Source organism: Squalius cephalus, assembly GCF_949319135.1.
Source record: "Squalius cephalus genome assembly, chromosome: 20".
Classification (NCBI taxonomy): domain Eukaryota; kingdom Metazoa; phylum Chordata; class Actinopteri; order Cypriniformes; family Leuciscidae; genus Squalius; species Squalius cephalus.
In genome coordinates, this window is record NC_137141.1 from 35,892,359 (window position 1) to 35,911,437 (window position 19,079).

At 44.8% G+C, this 19,079-nt stretch overlaps 1 protein-coding gene across 4 annotated transcripts in view; it reads left to right on the forward strand.

Moving 5' to 3' along the window:
- Window positions 1–19,079, forward strand: part of nemf (nuclear export mediator factor) — a 36,273-nt gene that overhangs the window by 12,239 nt on the left and 4,955 nt on the right. For 2 of the 4 annotated variants that reach the window (XM_079852984.1, XM_079852985.1), the window contains exons 12-28: window positions 4,953–5,161; window positions 6,440–6,628; window positions 6,696–6,759; window positions 6,849–6,937; window positions 7,035–7,138; window positions 7,232–7,294; window positions 15,461–15,631; window positions 15,705–15,763; window positions 15,847–15,964; window positions 16,037–16,247; window positions 16,337–16,379; window positions 16,449–16,501; window positions 16,610–16,736; window positions 16,812–16,889; window positions 16,972–17,145; window positions 17,221–17,253; window positions 17,369–17,466. In XM_079852984.1, the coding sequence (XP_079709110.1) occupies window positions 4,953–5,161; window positions 6,440–6,628; window positions 6,696–6,759; window positions 6,849–6,937; window positions 7,035–7,138; window positions 7,232–7,294; window positions 15,461–15,631; window positions 15,705–15,763; window positions 15,847–15,964; window positions 16,037–16,247; window positions 16,337–16,379; window positions 16,449–16,501; window positions 16,610–16,736; window positions 16,812–16,889; window positions 16,972–17,145; window positions 17,221–17,253; window positions 17,369–17,466 (1,883 nt within the window). The remainder of the gene's footprint in view (window positions 1–4,952; window positions 5,162–6,439; window positions 6,629–6,695; window positions 6,760–6,848; window positions 6,938–7,034; window positions 7,139–7,231; window positions 7,295–15,460; window positions 15,632–15,704; window positions 15,764–15,846; window positions 15,965–16,036; window positions 16,248–16,336; window positions 16,380–16,448; window positions 16,502–16,609; window positions 16,737–16,811; window positions 16,890–16,971; window positions 17,146–17,220; window positions 17,254–17,368; window positions 17,467–19,079) is intronic. The other 2 variants (XM_079852986.1, XM_079852987.1) reach the window with 1 other exon arrangement.

Consider the following 19,079-nt stretch of genomic DNA (forward strand, 5'->3'; position numbering starts at 1 on the left):
ACGTCTCACACACTCGTCTCATCAGGCGCAGGCGAGTCCTCACACACACACACACACACACACACACGTCTCACACACACGTCTCACACACTCGTCTCATCAGGCGCAGGCGAGTCCTCACACACACACACACACACACACACGTCTCACACACACGTCTCACACACACGTCTCACACACACGTCTCACACACTCGTCTCATCAGGCGCAGGCGAGTCCACACACACACACACATCTCACACACACGTCTCATCAGGCGCAGGCGAGTCCTCACACACACACACACACACACGTCTCACACACATCTCACACACTCGTCTCATCAGGCGCAGGCGAGTCCACACACACACACACACGTCACACACACACGTCTCACACACACGTCTCACACACTCGTCTCATCAGGCGCAGGCGAGTCCTCACACACACACACACACACGTCTCACACACACGTCTCACACACTCGTCTCATCAGGCGCAGGCGAGTCCTCACACACACACACACGTCTCACACACACGTCTCACACACACGTCTCACACACTCGTCTCATCAGGCGCAGGCGAGTCCTCACACACACACACACACACACGTCACACACACACGTCTCACACACACGTCTCACACACTCGTCTCATCAGGCGCAGGCGAGTCCACACACACGTCTCACACACACATCTCACACACACATCTCACACACGTCTCATCAGGCGCAGGCGAGTCCTCACACACACACATCTCACACACACATCTCACACACACGTCTCATCAGGCGCAGGCGAGTCCACACACACACATCTCACACACACGTCTCATCAGGCGCAGGCGAGTCCACACACACACATCTCACACACATCTCACACACATCTCACACACACATCTCACACATACGTCTCATCAGGCGCAGGCGAGTCCTCACACACACACACACACACACACACACACACACGTCTCACACTCGTCTCACACACTCGTCTCACACACACGTCTCACACACACATCTCACACACACGTCTCATCAGGCGCAGGCGAGTCCACACACACACATCTCACACACACGTCTCACACACACATCTCACACACACATCTCACACAAACACATCTCACACACACGTCTCACACACACGTCTCACACACACGTCTCACACACACGTCTCACACACACATCTCACACACACGTCTCATCAGGCGCAGGCGAGTCCACACACACACATCTCACACACACGTCTCACACACACATCTCACACACACATCTCACACACACGTCTCATCAGGCGCAGGCGAGTCCTCACACACACACATCTCACACACACATCTCACACACACGTCTCATCAGGCGCAGGCGAGTCCTCACACACACACATCTCACACACACATCTCACACACACGTCTCATCAGGCGCAGGCGAGTCCACACACACACATCTCACACACACATCTCACACACACGTCTCATCAGGCGCAGGCGAGTCCTCACACACACACACACACACACACATCTCACACACACATCTCACACACACTTCTCATCAGGCGCAGGCGAGTCCACACACACACCTCACACACACATCTCACACACACGTCTCATCAGGCGCAGGCGAGTCCTCACACACACACACACACACACACGTCTCACACTCGTCTCACACACTCGTCTCACACACACGTCTCACACACACATCTCACACACACGTCTCATCAGGCGCAGGCGAGTCCACACACACACATCTCACACACACATCTCACACACACATCTCACACACACGTCTCATCAGGCGCAGGCGAGTCCTCACACACACACACACACGTCTCACACACACGTCTCACACACACGTCTCACACACTCGTCTCACACACTCGTCTCATCAGGCTTAGGCGAGTCCACACACACATATCTCACACACGTCTCACACACTTGTCTCACACACACGTCTCACACACACATCTCACACACACGTCTCATCAGGCGCAGGCGAGTGCACACACCAAGGTTATAATCGTTAACGAAAACGAACGAAAAAACGAAAACTAGGAGGGAAAAAACAGTGTCGTTAACTGAAATAAAAATAAAAACGAGGCATTACAAAAAGACGATAACTAACTAAAACTGTATGTGTGTTTGGCAAAACTAACTAAAATAAAATAAAATTATAGAGTAAATGTCCTTAGTTTTCGTCTTTGTCAAGGTCTTTCATTTTTTAACGCTATTTAAAACACACAGTGTATTCGTTCAGCTGCATTTCCTTTCCCTGCTCTCCCTCCGTCTCTCTGTCACTCATGCGTCTCTCACATGCGCGCGCGTGCACACACACACACACACACACACAGCCCCTCCCCTCCGTGCACACCGCGTCTCCATGAGAACGAGTGTTCGTTCGACGTTGAAAGCAAGTTCGCGAAAGGTTGGTATCTCTATCTCGTGAACACCTTTACACAATCACACATTAAAAAGTGGTATAAAAATATTTGAAATTCTGAATATAATTTTGTCAGTGTGTTAATGTCGACCCGAGAAGCGATTGAGCCTTCTCGCAAGTTTGAGGTAAAATGCACTTTTTGGTTGTGGTTGTCGATGTCAAAACACTATATAAGCTGTGATTAAAATATTAGGCTAAATAATGTTATGTCATTTTTTTTTTTGCTTTTACACTGAATGTTTGCTGCTTCAATCCAGATGAGTAGGCTATTGACTACTGTATAGGGTAAATTTATAGCCTATAGGGTGTGGAAATTGTACAGCTGTGGTAACGTATTTGTATAGGGTGTGAATTCTGTATAGAAGATGTGTAGATTTCTGGTACGGCTGTGGATTTTGTAAGAGGTAAAGGAATTTCAATGGGGTGTGATTTTTTTTCTAAAATTGTATGATGTTTTTGTTGAGTTATTATTACACAATACTTTTTCTGACCTTTTTGAATCTTGCCCCTGACAAATAACCAAATTACAAAAAAAGACTAAAACTAACACTAAAACTAATAAAAACTAAACTAAAACTAAGCATTTTCAAAAAATAAAAACTAAACTAAACTAGCAAACCCACTTTAAAAACTAATTAAAACTAAACTGAATTTGAAAACAAAAAGTCAAAACGAAATAAAAATAAAAACTAATGAAAAATGCAAAACTATAATAACCCTGGCACACACACACATCTCACACACACACGTCTCACACACACGTCTCACACACTCGTCTCATCAGGCGCAGGCGAGTCCTCACACACACACACACACACACACACACGTCTCACACACACGTCTCACACACTCGTCTCATCAGGCTTAGGCGAGTCCACACACACACATCTCACACACACATCTCACACACACGTCTCATCAGGCGCAGGCGAGTCCTCACACACACACACACACACACGTCTCACACACACGTCTCACACACACGTCTCACACACACGTCTCACACACACGTCTCACACACACGTCTCACACACTCGTCTCACACACTCGTCTCATCAGGCGCAGGCGAGTCCTCACACACACACACACACACACGTCTCACACACACGTCTCATCAGGCGCAGGCGAGTCCTCACACACACACACACACACACGTCTCACACACACGTCTCATCAGGCGCAGGCGAGTCCTCACACACACACACACACACACACACGTCTCACACACACGTCTCACACACTCGTCTCATCAGGCTTAGGCGAGTCCACACACACACATCTCACACACACATCTCACACACACATCTCACACACACGTCTCATCAGGCGCAGGCGAGTCCTCACACACACACACACACGTCTCACACACACGTCTCACACACTCGTCTCACACACTCGTCTCATCAGGCGCAGGCGAGTCCACACACACATCTCACACACACGTCTCATCAGGTGCAGGCGAGTCCACACACACATCTCACACACACGTCTCATCAGGTGCAGGCGAGTCCACACACACACACACATCTCACACAGACGTCTCATCAGGTGCAGGCGAGTCCTCACACACACACACACACGTCTCACACACACATCTCACACACACGTCTCATCAGGCGCAGGCGAGTCCTCACACACACACACACACACACACACACACACACACACACACACACGTACACACGTCTGATCAGGCGCAGGCGAGTCCTCACACACACACACACACACGTCTCACACACGTCTCACACACACGTCTCACACACTCGTCTCATCAGGCTTAGGCGAGTCCACACACACATATCTCACACACGTCTCACACACACATCTCACACACACGTCTCATCAGGCGCAGGCGAGTCCTTCTGTCTCACACACACGGTTCTGACACACTCTTCATTTCAGCTCTAATTCCCTCCAGATCGTTTATTATAGCTTGTCAAATTTGCCCTTTTTGGGTGTGAGCAGAAACACGTCGTTTTTGTGTGTGTCCCTTTAAATGCAAATGAGCTTTAGCTCCGCCTCCATTCAGAAGAGGGCGGAGTCCTTACACAAGCTTCAGAAACTCCGGCAATAACAGAACAGGCCAATCTCCCTCATCCAGAATCCAAATGTCGGCTGGTGTGTGTAAACGTGCAGATTAAGGGCCGGTGATATTATAATAAGATCCTCTTCATACGTCAGAAGAAGGAGAGCGAAATCTGATCGGCTTATTTTTAGACATGCTTGCAGAGAAAGACTAAGTTACTATGTCTCATTTTTCATGTTTTCTGTGTTGGTAGAAGCACAGAGGACCCGATTATAGCACTTACACACGGATAAAGTCAGATTTTCATGATATGTCCCCTTTAAAGCTGTTTCTGTATGGTGAAATGTAACACAGCTGGAACGCACCAATCAGCATCCAGGACCAGAGCGTCGTCCTTTCTAATTACAAATAAAGATTACTGTAGGCATGTAGAAGATCAAAGAAGAGATGAAAACGACAGATGACTGCTGTATGACGTGTGTGTGTGTGTGTGTGTGTGTGTGTGTGTGCAGGAGGTGGACCGGCTGAAGGGAGAGCTGGTGGAGATGAACCTGTCGATGGTGGAGCGAGCGCTGACGGTGGTGCGCAGTGCGCTGGCCAATCAGGTGGACTGGGCGGAGATCGGGCAGATCGTGAAGGAAGCGCAAGCGGCCGGAGATCCCGTGGCCTGTGCTATCAAAGAGCTGAAGCTGCAGAGCAATCACATGACCATGCTGCTCAGGTGACACACACACACACACACACACACGTGATCACATGACCATGCTGCTCAGGTAACACACACTAGGTGTGTTCGACATCGGCTGCGGCTGGATGCACCCGATCGGCGAGAGTAGCCGCGTACAGGCGGGAGGAGCTGCAAACGGAGACGTGAAGTCGGACACTTTCTGGTTCCCGTAGTGACCGCTCACGTGGTGTTTGCATACTTTACCACAGCTGAAGTGAAATAAATGCAATATTTGCCTAATAATGCACAGATGTTTCAGAGACATTTTCATTCAATACTTTATGTACTGCTTCATACAGCGTCTGTTTGAACAAGAATAAAGTTCAACATAAGCTACTATCAATGAAGTGGAGTCTACGTTTTTTAATCAGTTTTAATCTGATAAACATGACACAATATAACATGACAACGACATGAAAAGAGTGTTTACTGTTATAAAAAACTGATTTGAGAGCTTTAGAGGAACTAAAGGTGTTCCGATAAACACGAAACACACGTGATCGTTGTCATGCAGTGAATCCGGCCAATCGTGGAACAGCTGTGTCGTCATCAGCCCTCGTGCAGCCGCTCTTGAGAAGCTGCGCTGGCTGAGTTCTCCGGCTACTCTCGAATCGCTCTCGCGGTACTTTGATGGCACACGTCACAGTCACGAGGTGTCGGCGCTGTATCAAGTCGGACAAAATGTCTAACCGGCATGCACTGCTTCAAGTCAGCCGCCGATCGGTCTGCGCAGAGCTGCATGAAGTCCAACAAGCCTACTCTCTCACACACACACGTGATCACATGACCATGCTGCTCAGGTGACACACACACACACGTGATCACATGACCATGCTGCTCAGGTGACACACACACACACACACACACACACACACACACACCTGATCACATGACCATGCTGCTCAGGTGACACACACACACACACACACACACACACACACCTGATCACATGACCATGCTGCTCAGGTGACACACACACACACACACGTGATCACATGTCCATGCTGCTCAGGTGACACACTCTCTCACACACACACACACGTGATCACATGTCCATGCTGCTCAGGTGATACACACACACACACGTGATCACATGACTATGCTGCTCAGGTGACACACACACACACACACGTGATCACATGTCCATGCTGCTCAGGTGATACACACACACACACGTGATCACATGACTATGCTGCTCAGGTGACACACACACACACACACGTGATCACATGACCACAGCGTTCGCTCGCTCACTCCTCCTCTGTCCCTCAGAAACCCGTATGCGGCTCCAGAGGACGGAGAGCCGGAACACACGGACTCCAGGACCTCTGAGGAACCAGCGCCGCTGAGGGGGAAGAAGAGCAAGAGCCGGGATAAAGGGCCGAGGGGAAAACTGGACAAGGACAAACCGGTTCTGGTGGACGTGGATCTGAATCTCTCGGCGTACGCCAACGCGAAGAAGTGAGTGTTGGTGTGAATGATGTGAGCTGATGCTGAACGACTCACGGAAACATCACTCTCTCCACAGGTACTACGACTGCAAGAGGAGCGCCGCCAAGAAAGAGCAGAAAACCGTGGAAGCGGCACAAAAGGTGAGACGAGGCGAGACGAGGCGAGACGAGTGTTTATTATCAGCTGAGGGTTTGTTGAATAACTCTGTTGTTTTTTTTCTCGATTCAAGGCCTTCAAATCTGCTGAGAAGAAGACCAAACAGACACTGAAAGAAGTGCAGACGGTGACCAGCATTCAGAAGGCCAGGAAGGTGTACTGGTAAAGCAGTGTGTGTGTGTGTGTGTGTGTGTGTGTGTGTGTGTGTGTGTGTGTGTGTGTGTGTGCGTGCTTCTCTAATCCAGCACTCTCTGGGCAGGTTTGAGAAGTTCCTGTGGTTCGTCAGCTCTGAGAACTATCTGATCATCGCTGGACGAGACCAGCAGCAGAACGAGATGATCGTCAAGCGCTACCTGAGAGCAGGTGTGTGTGTGTGTGTGTGTGTGTGTGCGCGTCCGCTCTGAGGCTCCAGGGTTTCCCATGATGCTCGGTTTCTCTGATGCTGTGTTTCCTCAGGAGACGTGTACGTTCACGCGGATCTGCATGGAGCCACAAGCTGTGTGATCAAGAACCCGTCCGGTGAGGAACCCGACATGTTGTGTAGAGTAACAGTGATCTGATGTTGAGTCAAGTCAAGTCATCTTCATTTATACAGCGCTTTAACAATGTAGATTGTTTCAAAGCAGCTTTACAGTGATAACAGGAGATTACAGTAACAGAGAGTGTTTAGGCTTTACAGCAGATCTAGAATAAAGTTATTGTCCAGATAAAGTTAGTTTTGACTGATTCACTTCCATCGCAACGATCATCAGTGATTAACTTAGGGGCCGCTAACACACACCGCTCTCACAGAAAACTCTTCAGTTCTCTCTGCCCAAACTTCAAAAACACGAACCCGTGAGAACGCTGATGGCACACATGCGTATCACGAGTTCAGTCTATAGGTGTGTGTGTTTGAATATATGTGCGCAGGCGTGTGGTCCTTCCCTACAAACCAACCCTCAACAAACTACTTGTCTGGCCTTAAAATGTATAATACAGAATTTTTATCGCTTCCACGTAGCCACGCGAACCGGAATTATCCCGACAACGCTTCATCTGGAGAGAGGGAAAGAGAGGGAAGGAGGCCTTCACAGGGAGAGAGACTAGTGACACTTCAGGACTGCGCTGTCGTGTGTGTTATGTGTATGCTAGGTCAAAGAGATGTGTTTTTAATCTAGCTTTGAACTGACAGAGTGTGTCTGCTTCCCGGACAATGTTAGGAAGTAGGGCTGAATGATTAATCGCACTTTCCATGTAATCGCATTTAAATCGAGATGGCTTATCGTGATTTTAAAATCGCAAAGGCTGCGATTATTTTTTATGCGCAGCTTGTCACTGATGTACGGCTCTGTAAACGCTGCTCCATCTGAAAGCACTGTGAGTTTGAGTCACTTATAACGTGCATTTGAAAAAACAACACGCCTCAAACATCTTTCCAAAACATGAGAAGCATTTATGAACCTCGTCCAACAATAGACATTTAATAACATGCATTTACTCCAAACTCAAGTCAAGTCAAGTCAAGTATATTTGTATAGCGCTTTTCACAATACAGATTGTATCAAAGCAGCTTCACAGTATTAAATCAAAATAACACAACAAGGTTTGTTTCTAGTGGAAAAAACGTCCACGTTTGGTAATGCTGATCAATAGTATTATTGATTGATTAAATTAAATTAAATATCCCCAACTGAGCAAGCCAAAGGCAACAGTGGCAAGGAACCAAAAAACTCAATCAAGTGACCTAATGGTGACCTAAAACTCCATCATGTGACCTAATGGAGAAAAAAAAAACCTTGGGAGAACCCAGGCTCAGTCGGGGGCAAGTTCTCCTCTGGCGTTTATGAACTAGAGGCCGGATTTAACTGTAAGATTAAAAATATTATATGAATGCCTGGCTGAAGAGATGCGTCTTTAATCTAGTTTTAAACTGGGAGAGCGAGTCTGAGCAACGAACAGTATCAGGAAGACTATTCCAGAGTTTTGGAGCTAAATGTGAAAATGATCTCCCTCCTTTGGTGGATCTGGATATCCTAGGTATGACCAAAAGCCTCGAATCTAGTGATCTTAAAGAGCGCGATGGATTATAGGGCGATAGAAGATCTGTTAAATAGACTGGAGCTAAGCCGTTTAGGGCTTTATAAGTCAATAGCAATACCTTGTAATTAATACAGGACTTTATAGATAACCAATGCAGTGATGATAAAATCGGTGTTATATGATCATATTTTCTTGATCTAGTAAGAACTCTAGCGGCAGCATTTTGGACTAACTGTAGCTTGTTTATTGAGGTTGCAGGACAACCAGCTAATAAAGCATTACAGTAATCTAGTCTCGAGGTCATGAATGCATGAACTAACTTTTCTGCGTCAGAAACTGATAGCATATTACGTAGCTTAGCAATGTTTCTAAGGTGGAAAAAGGCTGTTTTTGTAACATATGAAATATGATTTTCAAAAGACAGGTTGCAGTCTAGTATAACACCCAGGTCTTTTACTGTAGAGGATAAAGTAACAGGACATCCTACTATGTTAAAGTTGTATTGTGAGAGGTTTTGTGGGCGGTTTTTTGAACCGATAAGTATTACCTCTGTCTTGTCAGGATTTAATAAAAGAAAATTACGCGTCATCCAATCTTTTATATCTTTAACACACTCTGTCAATTTGGATAATTTAGCGTTTTCATCCGGCCGTGATGAAATATAGATTTGAGTGTCATCAGCATAACAATGGAAACTAATTCCATGTTTCCTTATAATATTTCCAAGTAGCAGCATATATATTGAGAATAATAGAGGGCCTAACACAGATCCCTGCGGCACTCCATAGTTTACTGGAGTTATGATCGATTTTTCTCCATTTAAATAGACAAAATGGTAGCGGTCAGATAAATACGATCTAAACCAGCTTAATGCTTGTCCTTGAACACCAGCATAATTTTGTAGTCGATCTAAGAGTATTGTATGATCTATAGTATCGAACGCAGCACTAAGATCAAGTAAAACTAATATTGAGATATAGCTTTGGTCAGAAGCTAAAAGTAAATCATTCGTGATTTTAACGAGCGCAGTTTCAGTGCTATGGTGCGGCCTGAACCCAGACTGAAACTTTTCATAGATGTCATTTTCTTGCAAGAAAGAGCCCAGTTGAGCGGATACAACTTTTTCTAATATTTTAGACATAAATGGAAGATTTGAAATGGGTCTATAATTTGCTAGGTTATTTGGGTCAAATTGTGGTTTCTTAATATGTGGTTTTATAACTGCCAGTTTAAATGTTCTTGGAACATGACCTAAAGATAAAGATGAGTTAATAATATTGAGGAGAGGCTCTTCCATTATAGGTAACACTTCTTTCAGTAGTTTAGTTGGTATAGGATCTAATATACATGTTGTTGTTTTAGATGAAATGATAAGTTTATTTAACTCTTTTTGTTCTATAGCTGTAAAGCACTGTAATTGTTCTTGCGGGGTGATAGTTGAGGCTGAGTTATAAAGCGCGATTGAAGATTGAACGTTTACAATTGTGGTTCTGATGCTTTCTATTTTCTCAGTGAAGAAGTTAATGAAATCATTACTACTAAACTGTAACGGGATATTTTGTTCAGGTGACGCTTGTTTATTTGTTAGTCTAGCCACGGTGTTAAATAAAAACCTTGGATTATTCTGGTTATTTTCTATTAGTATGCGGAGGTGCTCAGCCCTGGCCGCTTTTAGGGCCTTTTTATAACGTGACATACTGTCTTTCCACGCGATTCTAAAGACCTCTAAATTAGTTTGTTTCCATTTACGCTCTAAATGACGGGTTTCTCTCTTTAGAACATGCGTAGTATTGTTGTACCATGGTGCTTTACTTTTCTCTCTGACCTTTTTTAATCTAATGGGTGCAGAGAGAATGGTGCTCATAGTGCTAGTTAATTCCTCTAGTTCATCTGTTTGTTTGGGTTCACTGAGCAGCTGAGACAGATCAGATAAGCAATTTGATAAATTATGTATGGTGGATGGAAGGATTGTTCTGCCTGGTCGATAACGCGGCGCAGCATGACATATTACAGGAGTACGTAATATGCAAGTTACCATGTAATGGTCAGTGACATCATCACTTTGTGGAATGATATCTATATCGGTTGGATCGGTTCCATGTGATATAATTAAATCGAGTGTATGATTAAGACGATGAGTTGGTCCGGTGACGTTTTGCTTGACCCCAAAGGAGTTTAACCCTCTGAGGTCGACAAACGCGCCGGCGCGTTTTGCTGGATTTTCTCCACATTGTAGCACTATAAACTTAAATTTCTCCGTCATTTATGGTCATACAGAAAAAAGAAATATAAAAAAAGAATCTGTGGTATTTCTACTTTTGTATGTGTCCACTTCCAATCAAATCAAAACATTGTGCTTTTGTAAAATAAAGAAAATAAACAGTGTGTGCGTTCTGCCTCTCCGTCGCGGTGAACTTTTTTTTCTTGAGCACGTCTATAAACTGAAACAAAACTCAGCGAATATTTGTCACACATTTATGAGCCATACACCTTTATAAACATTTAAGTGTGTACTTTTAAATGATCGGATTCAAAACGAAAACAAATATTCTCTGTTTAAGTAATTTGTATAAAACCAACAAGATGTCCAGCTTCTCAAACGCTTCCTAATTATTTTTAATTCGGCCACGCCCACTCGCGCAAAAGATATTCACATGCAAATCTCCACATGGAACGCGATCGCCCTCATTACCTCAACAACAAAACACTTCTCTTCACTTTTCGTCGAGTTTGAAAGACGGCACGTCTCAGGCACTGAGCTTACATTGGATTTACATCAGAAGAAGAAGAACGATATTTGAAGACAAGAAAGATAAGGTAAGAAATTCTTACATATTAGTTTGCTATTGTTGCATAAATTTCACATTGCAGTTGAACTGTTGCTAGATGGTGAATATTATAATATTTAGACCCGTGTTTACTGTTACTGTGTTTGTGGATATCTGCTCAAACGTAGATATGTATATGGTAGGCCTAACCATAATGTTTTATATTTGATCGCGATCGCGTTTTAATGTATCATATTCTTGATCGCGATCGCGTTTTAATGTATCATATTTTTGATCGCGATCGCGTTTGAATGTATCATATTTTGGAAAAGCAAAACGCTCCAAACGGCTTCATGTTTTTACTATTATCTCATTTCATATCATCATAACGAATGGAAACATTAGAAGTAACATGATAATCAATATATTTTTCTCTAGCTTAGTTGTTACTGAAATCTTTTTGAAAATATATATAGGCTGCTATATTGTTATTATTTTATGCAGCACTGCGCATAGCCTATACCTACAAGGCACAACAAACCTGGTGTTCATTATATATTGTTGGAAACATTTGTGTGAGTGTGTGTGTGTATTCTGTGAATTTTAAAAAGCAATTTTAACAAGAAAAATCTAAAATGTATTCCCAAAATCGTGCAGGCCTTTCTCTTGATATCAGTATGTGCACTTTTTTTTTTTTTTTTTTTCAGGGCCCAGATGCCACTGAGTCCTGCTGACTTCAACATTCACAGTACATGTCTCTGTACATGAACATGGTAAAGTGAAAATCAAACACCTTAGAAAATGAAAGGTATGTACAATGTTTTTAGGAATGGCACAAAGGTCTCTTTCTTCAATAAGTGCTTTTTTGTTGTGCATCTTTGGATTATGTTGTGTTGTAAATAAATCCAAACAATTTTAAAAGCCATTCTTTTTTAAATCTCCTCATTCTTTGTGCAAGGTTGGTCAGAATGATGGGCCCTGATAAGCTCCTAATAGGGCCATTAGGGAGGTTCTTTGTCTTTCTCAGGTGTGGAAAGCTTTCATATTAATGAGGTGATCCGCCCCTTCGCATATTGCTTTCTAACACAAAACACGTCGTAAAATTTTTAAATCAATATATTGTCTTCTCTGAATGAGCAGTCAGGGTGATTCTCACATAGTTTTAGAGCAAATATTCTAGGCTACGTGATACAATTTTCAAAAGTCTTGTGAAGAAATAATCAGTATGGGTTTCATGACCTTATTTCAGTGAGAATTTATTTTTGTATTTTCACAAACCACGCATAAATGTCATTATCTCAAAACTACAAACTTTTACATACATGCTGCTGATATATTATTGTAGCAGAGTTTGTGCTGAATACAGTGTAATCAGACTTTAGCCATGAAAATGTCACAAGTAACAGAAATAACCACAAATGTCAGAGCATGTCAGAACACCTCCAGGGCCCAGAAAACAGCTCAGACCCCAGAGGGTTAATAAATCTGTAAACGCAGCCCCTAACACATCATTTGGATTATCTACGTGTATGTTAAAATCTCCAACAATTAATGCTTTATCGACATTGACCAATAGATCTGGGAGAAAATCTGCAAACTCTTTTAGGAAATCAGCATAAGGCCCTGGCAGTCTATATATGGTAGCCAAAGCTAAAGATAATAGGGATTTTTTTCTTACATCTGAGAGCGTAACATTTAGTACAAGTACTTCAAACGAATTAAACTTGTCACCTGTTTTCTGGGTAACATTAAGAATATCTCTATAGATCGTTGCGACACCGCCGCCACGACCAATCATACGGGGCTCATGCTTATAGGAGTATCCTGGTGGAGTAGACTCATTAAGACCGAAATAATCATTTGGTTTAACCCAGGTTTCAGTAAGGCAAAGTACATCGATGCTATTATCTGTGACTATTTCATTTACAATAACCGCCTTAGGTGTGAGTGATCTAATGTTTAGAAAAGCTAGCTTTAGAAATTGTTTTTGTTCACTAATAGCGAGATTTTCTGTTTTAATAACAATTAGATTTTTCCTAGATCCTGCAGTAGATTTATTATTTGATCTCACTAAACGAGGAATAGACACAGTTTCTATGCAATGTTCTACACTATTGGTGCAGCAGAGACTGTAATTTGGACTTTTGGTTACTAGTCACTTGGTAAACGGTATTTAACATTTTGGAGATGTTATCCGACAGAAGATCCGATCCGAATCTGCTTGGGTGTAAGCCTGCACGGAAGAGCCTAGGACGCTCCCAAAACAGATTCCAATTATTTACAAAGAGCAGTTTCTGCTCATTGCACCATGACATTAACCATTCATTTAGCGCGAATAATCTACTAAACTTTTCATGCCCTTGTCGGTACGTGGGAAGCGGTCCTGACACAATGATCGTTATATCAGGCGATGTGCTGCGTACCGTATCGATCAGGCTCCTGAAGTCTTTCTTCAGAACCTCCGTCTGGCGCAGCCTGATGTCGTTCACTCCCGCGTGCAGGATCACAGTTCCGACGCGCTCGTCACCGTTCAAGATCTCGGGTACCCGCGCAGCGATATCGAAAACACGAGCACCAGGAAAGCAGTGAGTGCGCACCTTACTTTTACCTGACGTAGCGTGTACGTGTCGAACGATGGAATCGCCGATGATCACAGCATCGCGTTCCGTTTCGCGAAGAGGGGAGAAGCGATTCTGGGTGGAGATCTCGAAAACCGGGAGGGTCGGAGAGAGTCTTGGTCTAGACCTGACTCGCGTCTTCCGCTGCGGAACCATCCAGGCTTCGTGGTGGCGTGTTGGAGCCGGAGTGAACGAGACCATGGCTGATCGTGACCTGGGCGCTCGGGACCGATGCTGAGAAACACACGGAGTAGACGAGGTCGGGGTCAGCGGGTTACTAACGTTAATCACTGATTTGTGTGCATCGGCGCGTGATGTTTCAAGAGCTAAACGCCGGTCTATCAGCTCGGCTTGTCTCTCTAAAAGGTCACGGATCTGTTTCTCAACAGCTTCCAGCTCAGACTGCACCGCGTGCAGCTCAAATGTGTCCTCACCTGCACCAAAAGGTAGACAACATACATCTGATATATTCGCCATTTTAACAGATGGACAGTAAGTTAGCAACGACGCCACCAGTGATGCTATCAATATTAATACTAATTTATGACTGGAGTCTTGGATATATTCCGTCTTTTTAGTGGTACGGGTGTAATGTAGACGCACGATAGGCGAGAAAATGTTCGTTTGTAAGTGAGTGTAAAGAAGACGCGCTCAGCCGTGACCCACAGGTGAAAACCGGAAATCGCAAATCGCGTGCGGTTTTGTTGCGATTAATCGTTCAGCCCTAGGCCGGAATTTTGAGATCGCAATAGATGTGAAGGACTATAATGCGCTAAGAGCACGCTCAAGCACTGCGGAGCTAAACCATTTAGTGCTTTGTAAGTAATCAGCAATATTTTAAAATGTATATGATGTTTAATAGGGAGCCAATGCAGTTGTTGACAGAACCGGGCTAATATGGTCATACTTCCTGGTTCTGGTAAGAACTCGAGCTGCTGCGTTTTGGACCAGCTGTAGTTTGTTTATTAAGCGTGCAGGGCAACCACCCAGTAGAGCATTACAATAATCTAGCCTTGAGGTCATGAACGCATGGACTAATTGTTCCGCATTTGTCAATGAGAGCATATGACGTAATTTAGATATATTTTTAAGATGGAAGAATGCGGTTTTACAGATAGACACGTGACTTTCAAATTAAAGTGTTGTGAAACTGTCCTGATCAGGTGACTGAACTCAAAGCGACTTGACTTGCATAGAATTGTTATGTGATCAGTTCATGCATTACGGGAGAATTGACCTCGTGACCTTTGACCTGTGCTAGTGCTCTGCTCCCTCAGGCCAGCCGGTTCCCCCCCGCACGCTGACCGAGGCCGGGACGATGGCCGTCTGCTACAGCGCGGCATGGGACGCTAAGGTCATCACCAGCGCCTGGTGGGTCCATCATCATCAGGTGACCAAAACCGCTCCGACAGGAGAATACCTGACCACCGGCAGCTTCATGATCAGAGGTCAGAGGTCAGCTCATCTGCAGACTCACTATATGGGGAATATTGCTAAATGCACTGTATGGCTTTTCCACAGGGAAGAAGAACTTCCTGCCTCCATCATATCTGATCATGGGCTTCGGGTTTCTGTTCAAGGTGAAGCCGATGTTGTTCATCATCAGTTATCAGTGGTCATGTGATCATCATCATCATCAGGACTCTCTTCTTCTGTGTTGCAGGTCGATGATCAGAGTGTTTTTAGGCATCGCGGAGAGAGGAAGATGAAGACCCTGGATGAGGAAGAGGACGTGGCGTCCAGCACTGCAGACCTTCTGGAGGAGGGAGACGAACTCTTAGGTTCATGAACATCATCATCTCTCCTCGTTCTCAAGCCTCCGTGAGATACTCAGTCTCGTGTGTGTGCCTCAGGTGACGACAGCGAGCGTGAGGAAGAGGAGGAGCGTGAGGAAGAGGAGCAGCGTGAGGAAGAGGAGCAGCATGAGGAAGAGGAGGAGGGAGAGGAAGAGCGTGAGGGAGAGGAGCCGCTGACCGAGAGCAACGTCAGAAACCAGGAAGAGCAGAGCGCAGAGATCAGCTTCCCCGACACCAGCATCTCCCTGTCACACCTGCAGCCCAACAGGTGTGTGTGTGTGTGTGTGTGTGTGTGTGTGTGTGTGTGTGTGTGTGTGTGTGAGACGATCGCTTCAGTCCGTGTGTCTCTCTCCGCAGAACTCTTCAGACCGACGCCTTCACGCAGGACGAGTCGCATCAGGTGACCAACTGATCACATGACTCCATTTGAACTCAATGTGCAGATGTTTAAAGTGTGTGTGTCCTGCAGGCAAACGCAGCCGAGGCTCATGGGAGAAAACACCTGACGGCCAGACAGCGCAGGTGAGAACACACACACACACACCCCTGATGGCCAAACAGCGCAGGTGAGACCACACACACACACACACACACACACACACACACTCTAACGCCTGTTGCTGTCATCAGGGACATGAAGAAGCCGAAGCCGGAGAGCACGGGTGACCCCGAGGACAGCGGCGCCGCAGAGCCGGAGACTCCCCGCATGCCGGAGCGCAGGAGCGGAGCCGAGCCGCCGCTGAAGAGAGGACAGAAGGTGATCAACACTGTCACGGGTCAGAAGGTCAGGGGTCAGGAGGTCAGTTCACTGATGTGTGTCTGTTTCCCTCAGAACAAACTGAAGAAGATGAAGGACAAGTACAAAGACCAGGATGAAGAGGACCGAGAGATGATGATGAAGTTATTGGGGGTCAGTGACAGTTTCACATGCGTTTAACATGAGCTCAGAGTGATATCATCAGTGTTGGTCTCTGTCCTCGGCATGAACACAGTCCGCAGGGTCCAGCAAGCAGGAGAAGCCAAAGAAGGGCAAGAAAGGAAGGGTGAAAGAAGAGCCGGTCAGGAAACATCCTCCTCCTCCTCAGAGAGCGGTCCTGAAGCCTGAAGCCGTGAACATCATCCGGACGAGCGAAGACACCGAAGCTGCGGACGACCCCGATTCCAGGGTACGCTCTCCGGTGAGAGATTCACATGATCTGTGGAGTTAGTGTCGGAGTTACTGAGCTGTGATTGTGTTGCAGGAGGCGGAGGACGTGGACAATCCTGTGGCTGAGGTGAGCCAAGCCGGACAAACAGGAAGTGCAAATCAGACTTCCTGTCTGAATTATGATGTATAACTGAGCTTTATTAATGGATATGTGTGATTGTGAGTGTGTTGTTGTGTATCAGGACGTTCTGGACTCTCTGACGGGCCTGCCGCACCCGGACGATGTGCTGATGTTCTCCGTGCCTGTCTGCGCTCCCTACATGGCCCTCGCCAACTACAAGTGTGCTTTCAGGACTCAGTATTAGTAGATTCACAACATCTGGACTCAGTATTAGCAGATTCACAGCATCAGGGTTCAGGATTAGCAGATTCACAGCATCAGGATTCAGTATTAGCAGATTCACTACATCAGGACTCAGTATTAGCAGATTCACTACATCAGGATTCAGTATTAGCAGATTCACAACATCTGGACTCAGTATTAGCAGATTCACTACATCAGGATTCAGTATTAGCAGATTCACAGCATCAGGGTTCAGGATTAGCAGATTCACAACATCAGGATTCAGTATTAGCAGATTCACAGCATCAGGGTTCAGGATTAGCAGATTCACAACATCAGGATTCAGTATTAGCAGATTCACAACATCAGGTTTCAGTATTAGCAGATTCACTACATCAGGATTCAGTATTAGCAGATTCACTACATCAGGATTCAGTATTAGCAGATTCACAACATCTGGACTCAGTATTAGCAGATTCACTACATCAGGGTTCAGGATTAGCAGATTCACAACATCAGGATTCAGTATTAGCAGATTCACAGCATCAGGGTTCAGGATTAGCAGATTCACAACATCAGGATTCAGTATTAGCAGATTCACAACATCAGGTTTCAGTATTAGCAGATTCACTACATCAGGATTCAGTATTAGCAGATTCACAACATCTGGACTCAGTATTAGCAGATTCACTACATCAGGATTCAGTATTAGCAGATTCACTACATCAGGACTCAGTATTAGCAGATTCACTACATCAGGATTCAGTATTAGCAGATTCACAACATCAGGACTCAGTATTAGCAGATTCACTACATCAGGATTCAGTATTAGCAGATTCACAACATCTGGACTCAGTATTAGCAGATTCACTACATCAGGATTCAGTATTAGCAGATTCACTACATCAGGACTCAGTATTAGCAGATTCACTACATCAGGATTCAGTATTAGCAGATTCACAACATCTGGACTCAGTATTAGCAGATTCACTACATCAGGACTCAGTATTAGCAGATTCACTACATCAGGATTCAGTATTAGCAGATTCACTACATCAGGATTCAGTATTAGCAGATTCACTACATCAGGACTCAGTATTAGCAGATTCACAACATCAGGATTCAGTATTAGCAGATTCACAACATCAGGTTTCAGTATTAGCAGATTCACTACATCAGGATTCAGTATTAGCAGATTCACAACATCAGGACTCAGTATTAGCAGATTCACTACATCAGGACTCAGTATTAGCAGATTCACTACATCAGGGCTCAGTATTAGCAGATTCACTACATCAGGGTTCAGTATTAGCAGATTCACTACATCAGGGTTCAGTATTAGCAGATTCACTACATCAGGATTCAGTATTAGCAGATTCACTACATTAGGATTCAGTATTAGCAGATTCACTACCTCAGGATTCAGTATTAGCAGATTCACAACATCTGGACTCAGTATTAGCAGGTTCACTACATCAGGGTTCAGTATTAGCAGATTCACAACATCAGGATTCAGTATTAGCAGATTCACAACATCAGGTTTCAGTATTAGCAGATTCACTACATCAGGATTCAGTATTAGCAGATTCACAACATCAGGATTCAGTATT